At 36.6% G+C, this 15,468-nt stretch overlaps 1 protein-coding gene across 3 annotated transcripts in view; it reads left to right on the top strand.

Annotated features, from left to right (window-relative positions):
* The first annotated feature begins 3,915 nt into the window (after positions 1-3,915).
* The window catches only part of FGF7 (fibroblast growth factor 7), a 29,501-nt gene continuing 17,948 nt past the window's right edge, over positions 3,916-15,468 (top strand). The window contains exons 1-2 of one of the 3 annotated variants that reach the window (XM_059482401.1): positions 3,916-4,125; positions 5,024-5,218. In XM_059482401.1, the coding sequence (XP_059338384.1) occupies positions 4,086-4,125; positions 5,024-5,218 (235 nt within the window). In that variant the 5' untranslated portion in view covers positions 3,916-4,085. Of the gene's footprint in view, positions 4,126-4,633; positions 5,219-15,468 lie in introns of all 3 variants that reach the window. The other 2 variants (XM_059482399.1, XM_059482400.1) reach the window with 2 other exon arrangements.

The following is a 15,468-nucleotide window of genomic DNA, read 5'->3' as shown; positions in this document are numbered from 1 at the left end:
CTAAGGTATTCCCAGCCTTTGTTTTCCCTAAAGTAAGCTGTATAAAACACATTTGCTGTAACTAATCAAAAGAAAAGGAATTAGTTATGCAGTAGTCAAACTATTTGATAGTTTGAGTGGGGGTTTTTTCCAAGTATCTGCCGCATCCCATTCAATTCTTCCTGTAAATTTAAATCAGCTCAATATGATCTGGATGAATAGGAGGAAACAAAAAAAGGAATGATGTTGAAGAGATTTGTTTTGAAAATTGCTAGGAAAAAATAGCTGTTGTCTTTTCAATATGATTTTAATAACCCATACCAGTTACCAAAACCAAAAAGACATTCTTATAGTCAGGGAGACAAAGGATTCATAGTTATAGTTTTTAATCTCAGCCTCACAACCTGAAAAGATAAATCCAAACTGAAGTGCAATATTCCCTGTCTCTCTTGTTTTTACTGCCTCGTTATATGAGTTTGTTTTCCACACATGTTGCTGTGTTTCTCATATACCACAACGCTGACCAAAGATTTGCTCCAACTGCAGCACTTTCCTTGTATCTTTTGCATGTAGTAACAGTCAGCCTTGATCTGATGCTGATTTCTGAGGTCTGGAAGCTGTGGATAAGGATTTAACCACAAGAATATTTAGCACCTTCACTTCTACGGTATTTTTTCCCTGGGACCTTTCCAATCCCAGTTTAGCTATTGCTGCAGGGCATTAAAACTCGAGATCTGGGATTTAAAGTTAGAGCCAAAGATTTTTATCTTCCTACTGTCTTAAACTCTGGAAATTCGGGAAGATGTTCTAAAGCAAATTTGAAATGGATCAGGAAACAAGGAGGAAGAGAATTATAAGTTTCTTAGCAGTGACGTGTTGCCCTAAGGGCAAACTGGACAAAAATTGAGGGATTTTAATCACATTCATGACCCAATGCCACAGTTGGGCAGTAAATTTGCAGCAGGCCAGCCTGGAGATGAAGAAAGCATGGGTCCTTGTGGTCATGCTTTGATCTGAAAGGACAAAAAGCAATTTCCTATGTAAGGAAAAAGGGAATAACCTTTATTGAGTTCTACTTTAACTGGAGACCAATGCACAATCTTTACAATGAGTAGCAAAGTGCTTGCAATTCATTTTGACTTTCCTTTTCAGTATGGGCACTGTAATAATGCTGTGGAAAACTCTCATCAACAGGGAGAATGAAGCACCAATGCATGCATTAAGTATTAAAGGATGGCTTACAGCATGTGCATATTGCACATTTCCACGTTTCATGTGGTCCTGCAACCTGAACACATCGCCAAAGAAACAGAAAATCACAAGCATTTTAGGTGGAAAATTTTTACATATTATTAAAGATTTGCTTGGGATTGTAATGCAAAGACCTGGGCGTGCAATTTGTTAAACAGATAGAGAACCAAATGTCAATTAAGATAAAACTTCTCTAAACCAATTCAATTTGAGAGACATAACAGTTATGCTTGATTTATCAGATGCATGTTGGGCCATTCAGAGCCTTGGCAACTCATGCAGAGAAGCCTCATGTACGCATACACGGTGAGAAGGCATCCCTCCATTAAAAGATACAGAATTGGACTTGTGTAGCAAAACACAAAAATAAATAATTAAGAAAACTGCAGCTAAAGCACAGTGGAAAGATATTATTCTATAATTACAAAATACAAGGCTATCCCTGTATTTTGAATGTTAGCAGCTATAATTAAAGAGTAACTGCACTGTTCACCAACTAAAATAAGAGCTAGTGCTTTATCTAAGCCACTTTTAATTTATTCTTAACTACAAAAGTTTCCAGAGATCTGAAGTGAGGTGCCACTTAAGAAAACTCACTTACAGCAAGTGATTTATTTTTTCAGAGCCAAGAGAAATACATGCCTGCCTATGCCTGGACCACAAATAGCTCCAGCTTTCTGGAACCAAAACCTCAGGTATGTATTTTTTCTCCTGGTACTAACTGTCAGAAACGGTAAGTAAGCAAGGAGAAAGAAAAATTAAAGCCAGTACAGATCTGAAAGCACAGGTTGTTATTGGACATAAAAGACACAGAATATTTACAAAAACATTTCTACTTGCATCCTATTTTGCTGAGTAAAACACAGATTACCTTTTATCCTTGATTGCTTTCTTTATAATACACAAGAGATTAGCCTTTTGAATACCACAAATTTTTTTCATTGCTATCATTCTGAATTCAGACTGTGGAATGGGTCAGAGAACATGCATAAAAAGAAATAAAATAAATCCAGCAAACATACTGCAAAAGGCACACTGGGATAAGTGACTTCAGTCCCCACTCCCTGTCAGAATGGTGGCATGGGTTGACAAGACAGAAGTCAAACTGGAGATAGCTGTGACCACAGTTTACAAGAGTGAACTAATGACAGCCACTTCTCTGTGTATCAGCTGCAGGTCTGCAGCCTTTGAAAGCCCTCAGCAGCACATCTTTCATATCAGAAAGGTGAATATATTGAGTCTCTTGCTAAAGTAGGAAAATGAGCTACAGAACACAGAAAACAGCCCAGTATGCTGAAATAGAGGTAACCACAAGAAAAATCTATCCATTTTGGACTATGTGTGAAAATGGTTAAAAAAGAATGCAAAGCAAGTGACAAATGGGACTGATCCCTGTGAGTGCTGACAAGGAGGCTGTTGATGTTAAGGAAGGAAATTACTCATTCTCTCTGGGTATAGGAAGGGCTGAGTACTACAAGTTTGCCTGGTGCACCTTTTTGTTAATTTTGGATCAGTCCAGTGAAGCACCCTGTTTATTTATGTTCCCCTCACCACAAGGTGGCACATATGTACTCCCTGGGATTTTTAACTGCCTCTACAGCTCACTTGATTTTTAATTAAGAGGGAGGAAGGGAGTGGGGATGGGACAAGAGCATGGAATGATAAACTGCATTATATTATTAGGCAGAAACTATTAAACATAAGTACACTATTCTTAACAACTGGATTAATTCCAAACTCTCCTTGTTGGTATTGCTTACTAAAGGGATTGAGGCGTGCTCACATCAACAGCAGGGCAGTTAAAAGGATAAAGAGCTACTGAAAACTTTGCTTCAGTGTGTTTTACAAATATACTCACCAGAAACTCAACAGAATTTAGGGGTGAAATGGAACATGGGCAGGCTAGTGTCAGAGAGGTACACAAAAGCAGAAAACCGGGTGTATCCACTCATGATTTTCATTCCCTAGATTTTAAGCCCGTTGCTTGGTGTGCAGTACTAGGGGTGCTCTTACATTGCTGCCAGTTTTCATCCTCCCTTTGCGAGTTTCCAGAACTAACTACATAGGCTAAAAAAAGGCTGTTTCATAGTAGCAATTTTTCTTTCAAGCTGATAAAGGTTTTGTTTGAATGTCAGACTTTGAAACATCCAAATATACTTTCTCATTTTCACCTAGTGGCTGATGAAATAAAACCTCAGTGCAGTGGTCTCTCTTTTCAAATTCATGGTATAAAAATATACCTCATGATCTCTAAGGGCTACAGCACACCCTTCTCCACAGTATGTAACAGACCCACATTTCATATATCCTTCAGAAAGGCACTAAGCAGACTATGAATCCACCAAACTGCAGAAGAGATTTGAAAGCACACTGAGATAAGCATGTGAGTACAAAAGAGAAGAGGAGGAATTTCTTAAGGACAGAAGAATACTGACCTAAACCAGAGCACAGAAACACTAACTAGCATGTGAAGCAATTCACTCCACGCAGCACAAAATATACATTTTTAGAAAGAAGATTCTTGGAGATTTAAACCATAAACTATGTACATAGCTCCCTCTGATGACCATTGGACACGATACAATGCAAGTCTCCTTTTACTTTTGTTCGTGCATTCAACTGACAGCTGACTGGTTAAATTCTAATTGCTTCCAAGTGAGGTCAGCAAAGGTATTTATCGAAAAGGACTGAACAGGCTCAACACACACATGCACGCGCACGCATAAGCACATACACACCATCTCTCCAGCCTGTTGATTTATGGAAACGATTATAATTCTGGTGGAGTCTTTCTGAGCTGAGAAAGTTTGTAGCTACAGTAGAGTGTCTCATGTTGCAAAAAGGAGACAACAGAAATGGAGTACTTGGGTATCCAGCTCTTATCAAGAGGAACAAGTAAGTTATCTGTCCTTTATAAGATTATTCAACAATTTCTAACAGCTAATAACTTGTTTTTATTTCTATATGCTAGATGCTAAGAAAAGAATTAAGAAAACTATTTCTACTAATAATCTGAAAAGGGTAGAATAAAAACACAGGGCTAAAGCCATGAGGTTTGTTTTGAAACGCGAACTAGAGAAAAGTTGTATGATAGGTTGTGCTAACAGTAAAAATATAGGTATGAAGTAATCAGGAGAATTTTATTATGCATGAGAATTGAAATGAATCAATAGGAGATTTTTGGAAAGACTTAAAACTGAAGAGAGAACTGTGTTTACAGTGTAAATGTCTGGTTATGTAAAAAGTTGTATGAGAGATATCTATTGTATATGCATTAGCATGTTTTTAAAAATCTGCTCGGCATGTCATGTATTTCTGTGTAGCAATTTTCATTAGCATAATGTATCCTTGCACGTTTGTAACAATTGAGCATAAAGACTTACACATGCACCTTTTCTCACAGATCTTTTACTTTCAGTGCAAGCAGCAAATTCAAGTAGTAAAGAAGGTCCCAACAACAAAGGTTTTTATAACTTGTGTCTTTAAAGGATATTCTGACTGAAGAGATATTTAAGAAGCTCTTCTATTTCGCCATTAACTATTAAGGAATAACGATCAGAATTCTAGAAGAGGGAGCAATCTCACTTAAATGAATCTGTAACTCGTAAAGACAGAAGGCAGGTCGGTGACCTAAGAGCAACAGTCTACTTGAGACTTAATTTTCATTATGTTGTTCATGAACACCCAGAACACTGCACTATAATGCACAAATGGATACTGACATGGATCCTGCCAATTTTGCTCTACAGATCATACTTTTACATTATCTTTCTAATGGGCACTATATCTTTAGCTTGCAATGACATGACTCCAGAGCAAATGGCTACAAATGTGAACTGTTCCAGCCCTGAGCGACATACCAGAAGCTATGATTATATGGAAGGGGGGGATGTAAGAGTGAGAAGACTTTTCTGTCGAACTCAGTGGTATATGAGGATTGATAAACGAGGCAAAGTGAAAGGGACAAGAGAAGCAAACAACAACTACAGTAAGTACTATTTTTGCTTTTCCTAAGTTTTTAGAAATTTACACATCATTGTTTCCTATTCCTTGATTTACCATAATTCCTAAAGAGTTTTTTATCATGTACTGACCATTGTGTAAAACAAGTTTTCCAATTAATCGTACAGCAGGACATTTGCTATTGATTTTGAAATGCGTCATTTTAAATACTGCATTGTAGATCTGTTAATGTATTAGTTACAGCTGGGAACTATTAGCAAACAGAGAGCCTATTTTAACAAGTGAACATGGTTGTATGTATGAAAATGTATAGCCATCAACTCTCCTCATAAAATACTCCTGAAACATTAAACCACATTTATATAGAGCACATACTACCTAAAAATTTGGTGTGTTTGAGTTAACAATTAAAACATAGAAACACTAGAAAGTTAAATGGAAAGAATTATGTAAACTCTCTTGCAAAATCTTTTAGATAGTTTGCCAAGCCAGGAACAAAATCTATTATAGTTTCTGCAGTTCATTATTACAATGATCATAATGCTGAAAAAATATTCTCCCCCCTTTCTTCCAAAACTATGACTCATCTAGAAAGAATGGACATACAATATTTTATGAAGCTCTACCAAGTACAAATTCTGATCTGGAAAAGGAATTGTTGTACTAATATGTATTTTCCACACAAATACCTATATAATCTTTGATTAATATTTGAAGACATCAAATTTTCCAGTCACTATTTTTCCACTTTGTCTTTTGTGTTGTTACAAATGTATTGTTTATTTAGAGAAACACGACATCTACTTGCAAAGGCATTACTTTATTAAGATGTAATGGGAAAATACATAGGATTATACCACACATTTCAAAACAAAATTATAACAAAAAGGGGCCAGGGACATGCTGGTCTAGTGTTTAGAGACAAATAAAAGGACAAATATATTTCCAAGAATGCTGCTTTAAAATGATTTAATTTGTTGTATATAATAGTGTGCTTTTTGTAATAGCAGCAGCAAAAGAAATCCATAAATCAAACTTCAAGAACTGTTAGTGTGTCTCAGGCTTCAGCTGAAGCTGAGTGCCTGTGTTCTAGCAGAGCAGCACTCTGGCGTGCTACACGCCTGGCCAGTGGGCTTCAGCATTTATTCCTCTGCTTCATGACTACATTAATGCTTGGCAACTTGTGTGGCTAAAACTGCATTGACTAATGTTACTGTTTCTTTTAAAATTTGTTTCCATATGTCCCCTTTCTTTCTACGCTATTACATAGTGAATAACCATAGTCCTCTGAAAGACAACACATGGCCAGCAGCCAACTAAATTATTTGGTCCATGTTCAAGAATACTCCCTTGGAGTTTCAGGAGGGCATTGCTACAATAGAGATCCATAGGACTAATTTTGAAGTGAAATGTTGTTCCCATTAAAAATCACTGGAAAAAATGTTACTGATTGTTGAAACTGATTCTTCTAAATTAATGAAGAGAGGTGAATATTCACAGTACCCAATTTTTTTCTGTTATTATTTACAAACACATTATGACAGCATCTAGAGCTAAGTAATTTATTATACAGAGTTGTTTTAGTTCCATGATGCTTAAGTAAAACTTTGTTAGCAATTTAGCATTATTTCAAATTCAAGCAGAGGTTCTCAGTTCTCTGAATTATCCCATTCTGCTTAAGCACATTAATGACACCTTTAAACATTCTGTAGTGAGCCCATTAGAGAACACCACATCCTCTTGTGTCAATGATGCAGTCTCTTGCAGTTTCCTGAACACCTCATGATAATTTAGTAATGGTAACTAACTATTACAAATTATAGAAAGGCAAACTTGAGTCACTAAACCCTTATGTTTACATTGTAGTGGAAAAAAACCTTAATCCTTTTTCTGGAAAATGCAATGAGTATGATGAGAAAAACCAAATGGAATTGTAACGATTATCTGGTAACTGATGAGCACTGTGATTAACTATCTTTTAACTAGCAGAAGTATGTAGGAAGTTCCCACCCTCTCAACTTTAATACTCTAATTTATTTATTGTATCTTAAGGAATAATATCCAAATGCTTTTGTTTCAAAAGTAGATAGGCAAATATAGACAAAGAGGATTAGCAAAATGTGAACACTGATAATCTGGATTTTGTGAGAAACTACAGAAATTAGTACTGTAGCAGTATTATGGGAACACTTTTTGTCATACCCTTGATTCAACAAAAGATGTAAACAGCCTTTCTGAAGATGTGCCTCTGGCTCTCTACTAAAATCAATAATCATAAAGAAAATTATATTATATGAGGGGGCAAAAAGCAAAACAAACAAAAACCCAGAAAAAATAATGCCCACTTAGACTAGCACACCTTCTTTAAGGCATACTAGTAGTTTTTCCTTCCCTAAGGAAAAAAAATTAACATTAAAACTTTAAACCAGCTATTTTTATCGAGGTTCTCTGGATAAAAGCGTAATTTTAAAACCATACAAATGAAAAGGATGTATTTCTGTCTGTTCAAACATTCTTGTTTCATGATTTCTGAAAGTTAGTAAAAGGTAAATCAAACCTGTTAGGATGGAATGTCAGAACTGCTGCAGTCAAACTAATCAGTGGACATGAAAAGTGTTGCTCCAAGAAGTTTCTTTTCATTTTGTCCCAATTTCCCACTTACATAATAAATAAAAGGAAATCTTGTCCCTTTTGAATTTGCTAATTTGTGTTACTAAAATTAAATAAGAACAAAATCATATTTTTACCTATCATAACTTAGCTTCATGAAGGAAGCTGTCCTGACAGTTTTGTAGATCAAGTGAGCTACTTCTTTTCAGCCCATGAGGCGGGAAGCATGAATATTGTGAAGAACAATCTTCACACCGAGAAATGTCTGTGGAAGGATAACTTCATCACAACTTTGGCAACTGCCAAAGTTAATAAAGGTTCTCTTACCAGTTGGGACTATAAGAACACCAAGATGGTGAGGAATTAAGGTCCTTGTATTTCAAACTTCTCTAATTACAGAATAAATATGTATACACATACTATGAAAGTAACAGCATAAATAGTGAAAGTGTTAAAATTTCTAAGGTTTTCAGTTAACAGCCACTGTATTAAATGTGTGTGGATTCAAATTTCACATCAGAACTAAATACTGAACGAAATCTTCACTCACCAATTGTAAATAATCTGTTTTTATCAAATTTTGATTTCTTAAAAACATTAGAATTTAATTGCTTAGTTACAGAAATACATGTGTGCTGCCTCAGTGCAAGCAAACTGCCAAATCCTGTTTACAACAGTGCTGACCTTGTTAGGTACCCAAAGAACATGGTTCTGTGCACATTTCAGAAAGCAGTAGAGCCTTCTGGTGGACATAAAGGTGATAACTCAAGAGTGAACTAATCAAATCAGAGGACAGTGATCTCCACTAAGTAGGGGAAATCAATTTGCACCTGACAGCTTTGCTTTCAATCTGAAAACTAAATGGCAGAGGGAGAGCTGAGAGTCACCCACTGAAAAACTAAAGCAAGAATTAGGCAGCAGCCAAGACCTAAGCAAGAGGTTAGGTCACCCAGAAAAATCTGACATTATTCATAAAAAAATTTCTCTTTTACAAAAACTTACTATAACTTGCCAAAGCCTGAACTTTTTTAACAAAAAATAAATTCTGAATCTTGTTCAAGGAAAAGAATCTTAGTGTGCACACAAAAAGCACTTTTTTAATTCATGATTGTAAAACGTGAGATTGACTGAACAAATCTTGGAGATAACAAGGTGATTTGCTAACTCTTAATCTTGATAGAAAAATTAATCACTCCTTATCACTGTTTACTCCTGCCTTCATTTCAGTTTGCATTTCAGAATTTTGCCAGATTTAGTTAATTTTGTTCAGAAAAAAGGCAGCAAAAATCAGAGTTTGTTTTGACTCTCTCCAAGAGGATTTTTAACTATGACTGGATGATGCTTTAGGACTTTCCATGCTCTGTTGCCTTTGGAATCTCATTTTAAAGACTTCAAAGGGTCTCTTAGTTACTAGGAAAGCCTTCCCGGAACCTGAATCCTAACATGTCTGATCCTATCATATTCCATGTGTGCTCTAAACCCAGAAAGCGCCCATTTCCTCTTCTTTTTCAGTGGGTAAAGCCAACCAAAGAAAAAGTAGAGAAAGTATTCTAGTGAAATCTTGACATAAAATGGCAGAAATCTTGATTACAATTTTATCTTGGAAAACTACTTCTATTTTGACCAGAATCCAACAAGTCAAAGTTTTTGGCAATATTAAATGAACTTCAACTCAGTTTTGCTCAAATGTAAACCCTAACTGATGACAAAATACACTTTATACACATCTTAGTGGTTAAATAGTCTAACTTGCTTAGAAATCAGAATTACTGGTATTTTATATAAGCTTCTTAGCATAAAACAAATATAAGTATGCTGTTACTGTATAAATTTTATTGCTGTTGCTTAAATACATATTACATAGATGAGCCAAGAAGATTCAGCTCCTGAAAATCAGGTATTTCAAGACAGGTATTGATGGGCTAGATGCAGTTAAGGGTTATGTGTGCTCCAGACAAACAGAAAGTCTGCCTCTGCAGCTGCATTCTTGGTTTTTCAAGAAGTTGTGGTTCAACCAACACTTTGGTGCCAGGAGAACTCAAACCTTCACTAACATGGAAGTGGTTTTGCTTCACATTAGTACTCTGCTAATCTTTCCAATTATAACAGAAAGATTTAATTCAAATGGAAATAGATACATATCCTCTAAAACCTAACCCACAGCACAAAGGATGACTTTCTCTCTCACAGTAACTAACCAAACCTAATATACCAGATTCCCCTGCTGCCTCCCCAGTTCTTTGTCTGGCACCGGGGGTACCCTCAAGTAGCCACAGAGAGATCTATGCCTATCCCTCAGTCTAGGCCTTATGACAAATCCCAGGTTTTCACCCTCAACTGCTGATGAAGATGGGTTTTAGCAAAGATGCAGATAACAGAAGTAGCTGAGTTATACCTGTTTTACAGCTTCTATAGAGTGTTTTGGTGAGTGTAGCCTTCGGGGAAGTGAGAAGAAAGCAAGGTGTGAAGCCTTGAAGGACTGCAGCATGATTCTTCAGTCTCACCTATCAACATCCAGATCACTGCTCAACTGGCATAGTATAAGAGGGGTGCCACAGAACACAATTAAAACTGTTTACAACTTCTGAATTTACCTCCTGAATCTTCATCACCTTGTCTATTCTTAGGCATTTGCCAGCTGAAAAATATGTGTAAAGCCAGACGGTAGCAGTTTGCACTCACTTTCTTCTCACTCTCATGAACAAAAATGATTGCATAAGCTCTGTGGGGGAAAACTCAAACCTCTGGCCTGAGGCCCAGGCAGCAGCTCCACAAGTTAACATACACCAACAGGGCTATGCCTGCCTGGGGGAGCTTCAAAACAGAGCTACCATCGGTCTGAGCAGTGAAAAAATCTGAGTCTGTACACACTGCCCTTACAGATTCCTCCGACCTTGATGCACCCTAGTAGTTCAGCTGGGGCTTGGCAGTTTTTCTGTATCTCTCAATACTGAAATTTATCAGAAATGAGAAATAGTGCACTTTTATAGAACTATCAATCAAATTTAGCAGAAAACTACAGAAGCAGTCACAGGATACATATAAAGATAAATTGCAGCTCCTTTTCCCCCACAGCTTTCCCCCCTACATTGTTTATAATTTCTAAATCTTCAAAAAATTCAGTGTTGTATCATTAAATATGCTATTGCTCCATCCTGAAGAAAATGTGCTGAAGTGGCCCTGACCTGAGACTCAAGAGACTTGAGGCTAATCCAAACTTCTAAGCAATTTGCTTACAGACTTTGGGAAAATTCTTCAAACTCTCTGTGCCTCTATGAAAAAGAATTATTCACCTCTTCATAAAGAGCTTTAAAAAGTATTAGCAAAAAACTTTCAAACCACAAAAGAATTGTGTGTTACTATTTTCAACATTAAATAATTTGATAATAGAACATTAATTGACTAATTGAGAATGAACTAGAAGTCCTGAAGTCAGTAGCCAGACAAAAACACAGAGCTCAGATGAATCTTAAAGAAGCAATTTCCCTACAGGCAAATAGAATTTGGTATAAAATTTAATTCCTTATACAGTCAGTTTTGCAAAACAAAGCCCAAATCCAGATATTCCCCTTCACAGCTTCCTACTTTCTGTATTGTTTGAGTATCTGAAAGTGATTGTTTCAGATTTCTAGGATCCTGGAATACACAACAGAGTTGGCTTTCCTCCCCATCTTCCTTAAAGCTCAGGAAGACCAAGACATCCTAAACCATATGATTACACTGTTCCACATTACAATTTCTATCAACTAGCAGTATATTTTGGAACACATTTCTCATCAAAACAAAGTTTAGGCAAATGTAGGCTGTTACTCTTCATGGGTGGCATACTGCTTTTGTTGCATAATTGACTGTCTATGACTATATTTGGCAACAGTATTTCAATTGTCTTGTTTGACCTTTGACATTATGTTTAAATCTGGATAGGAAAGAAAGATCAAGTTAGCCTTCTGGTGTATGCAATTTAGAAACATTATTAATAAAATGTTAATAGTGAAAATTTTTATGGCAGTAACATAATAGAGGTTAACAATCATAGCACTGAATTGTCACACTTTAAAACTTTCATAACACATGACATCATTTATTCAAATGGAAAAATTCTTTGTAACAATTGGCGTTGAAAAGTTAGAAGTGGATATTCAAGATGTGGCCCACAAATTCATGAAAAGACACCAAAGAAGCAATAAAAATACCAATGCAATCAATAGGCTCTTTTGACTATTATTTAGTTTTTAAAACAAAGAACAAAACCAGGATGAAATTATTAAAGGGTCTAGATAGTCTATTCAAAACACTGAAATCTTCCTTCTGCATCCAGTTTTTCAAAATTAAGCCCAGGCAGAATGGATAGATCAACTCAAAACTAGAAATGAAAACAGAAAACATGACCATTCCATGGCATTGATAAACACAGTGACTTCAGCAGGGACCAACACACACCACTCATGTCCATCTCTTCAATAATGACATGTTTTGAATAGCTCCATAACCTGGAGGATTTTTCTTTTTAAGGTGTTTCTTAGCATTAGTACTTCCATTTTTGGTAAGCTGGCTTGCTCCCTCTTAAATGTGTCAGCAGACACTGGGAGGTGCTATAGACTATAAAAAGAAGGTGATCAGACTTGTCCTTGGCTATTTTGATACCTTGCATTTTCAATATTTGTCTAACAAGAAGGTATTGTATTTCAAAGCAAAAAAAACAGCCCCCAAAAAGAAGCATATTTTCCCTAATAATCTTGCTGATTTTATATGTTTTATTATGACTGTTAAACGCCACATGGGGTTTGACACTTCAATCAGAAGTAAATGTTTACAGAAAAAAAAAGAAAAAATAGATAACTTTATGACTGTTAAAACACAGAAATTCTTTTAGATGAATATATTATCTAGAGCTGAAAAAATATTAGAGGGAAAAAATAACCACAATCAACATCAAATTAGGAAAAGGTTGTACGTGAATCTGTGCTGCAGTCCCTGAGCTGCTCAGGTGAACTGGTGCCATTGTTCAGTAGCAGTTTGTGTGCACAGCTGGAATGCAGTGGCAAACGTGGAGTTTTACATGCCAGGTGTGTGGAAATGCTCACTGCAAGAGTTTGCTGGCTTCTTGTATAACACATTCACAACATTATATGGTGATGATAGACTTGTCCTTTGAGTGGTCTACATGGACTCTAAGGGTGCCAATATTCAGGCCCTCTAGCTAGTCACTAAGCAGATGCATTTGGGAGAGAATGCTGACCTAGTCAAGGGAAAAAGGCAGTAAACAGAGGAGTGATTCCATCCAGTGTTTGTGTAGGTCCTTCAGAAAACAAGAGCTGTACTCCCTGACAGAAACTCTGAACTAAACCAGAAAGGGTAACTGAATCCTGGAGAGTGCAGTCAGTACTAACACAATAGGAAACTGCAACTTTCACCAGCTTTCAAAAGCAACTTTAACTCCACCAAGCTAATTTATTTCCTTTGGAATAGCCCAGGCAGCTTGGGGACTGTGCATAATGTGCAAGATGATACACAGAAATCCAAGCCATTTTTCAGTGCTTATTGGTGACACTTTACAAGGATTTAGGGAACTAGCTATGTAAATCCAGCACAGAGTGATTCAAATAATGGAACTTGCTTGATAGAGCTGCCTTACAACAAGGGAGATTTATGCTGTGGGAAAGGCCAGTACAAGATCTCCCTCAGCAGCAGCCCTTGATGTTTGCTTGTGGGAAAACTGCACCTGAAAAGTCCTGAAGTCATCACAGTCATGTCACTTCCCAATGCTACAGCAAAAAAATTGTAATAGTACCTTTACATAAGGACAGGGACAAATACCTGCGTCCAGTGAGATTCATCCCAACTGAATTCCACACACAGCAGGAGTGCCTGCATTAGTTCAGCATCACCTCAGCAATACCACACTAGAACATAGCACAAAAAGAATTCTCTGCCATGTACATGTCTGACCACATCTGAACTACAAATGTGACAGAACTCACACAGCACTCTGCCTGCAAACATTGTTACTAATCAAAAGCAAAATTATATACAAGTACTTTCAAACTAACAAGTGGAAAAAAGCCATTCTTCCTATTTGAATAAAATCCACTCTTCTAACCAAACTTTTTACGTCTTTTACTGAGCACGGAGATTCCACTCAGTATTTCCAACAAAGACTGAAAACCAAAACCAAATAAAAAGGTACATAATTCCCAGGGCAAGCAAGTTCTTTAGAGCACTCTAAATGACTGCAAACCAGTCAGAAAAAAAAGAAACTAACTTATGCCCAAATGATGATTCCAAAAAGACAGTTCATCTACTCAGGAAACAAAATACCACCTACCACACCAGATAAGGAACGAGATAAGAACTGTGGCAAAAACCCCAGTAGGAAATGGATGGAGAGCCTCTTCCCTGTAAGGAGTCCTCTCCTGACTGCTGGCCAGCCACGAGGGCCTGACTCTGCCCTCCTTCCTCTCATTAGCATGTAATCAGGTACACAGGTGCCTTGAGTCTCTTGCTCTGTTTTGCATCCAACCACCCCATCAGTACTGACACTGCTTCACAGGGCTGAGCATTTTCTCTGAGCATCTGCTTCAGCAACCAGAAAAGCTCCCATTTTGAAGTTGTGAAAGACAGTCTGGCATGTTGTTCTACCTTACTAACAGTGCAACAGCCACTTATTTGGGTGAATTTGTGTTGGACTTTGTAGAAGATATTTATTAACTCAAAGGAAATCAAATGTTACATCAACTTTGAGAGTAGCCTTAGGAGAGTCTGCTCAAATGATAGAGTAAATGGCAAGAGTCCTAGGCCACTTATACTTGTCCCTTTAAATGCCTTCTAAATTGAGTAATGAAAATAGCACAGCTATTAATAAAACCAAGCTTTTAGATTATTATACACCAACTTCAATCAGAATGTTTATATTAGCAAACTGGCACTCAGCCTCCTTTACCAAATATCAAACTAAAATTACTTAGCATGCTTCCATTTTTGATTGCACCCTTATGTGACTTGGGAAATTTAGTCTATATTACTAAAAAGAACTATCATGCAACAAAACTAAAGAAAAAGAAATTACCACATCTTTCTAGGAAACTATTACCACATATTTCGCAGAAATCATGCTCTGTTGATTTTTTAGCTAAGTAATACAGTGTTTTGAATTTGAATTCCTCTAATTTAGTCATATTCTTCTAGGAGACATTCTGGTGAAAACTTCTGAAATGGCACTTTCATCCAGAAGGAACACTGGAAGCAAAACCAGTCTATACCAAAACCATAAAACTACCATTAGACCAAAAGGAGAATTTTCTAATTATTTACAACATGCAAGGCAAACCCCATTAATTTAGTATAGTGATGAACAGCCTAACTCTGATCCAGGGAGATTATTTAAGAGAAGCAAATGGGCAACAATGGCTATATCATCTAAGCAGAAAATTATCTAGTGATAAAAATATATCATAATTATAGTAAGAAATTATTGGAGAATTATTCAGAACCATTCAACATTTGAAATAGAATACATTTCTATGTTTGTCAAAACAAGACATTTTCTTCTTAGATAACAAAATATTCCATAAACACAGGTAGGTATCTGTATGCTGTCCTTTTCACATAGGATCTGTAGACAACCCAGAGACAGTTCTCTAAAAGGGCTGATAAATACTCAAGGGA

This window comes from Ammospiza nelsoni, chromosome 14 (assembly GCF_027579445.1).
Source record: "Ammospiza nelsoni isolate bAmmNel1 chromosome 14, bAmmNel1.pri, whole genome shotgun sequence".
Classification (NCBI taxonomy): Eukaryota; Metazoa; Chordata; class Aves; order Passeriformes; family Passerellidae; genus Ammospiza; species Ammospiza nelsoni.
This window is presented reverse-complemented; position numbering and strand designations above follow the sequence as displayed.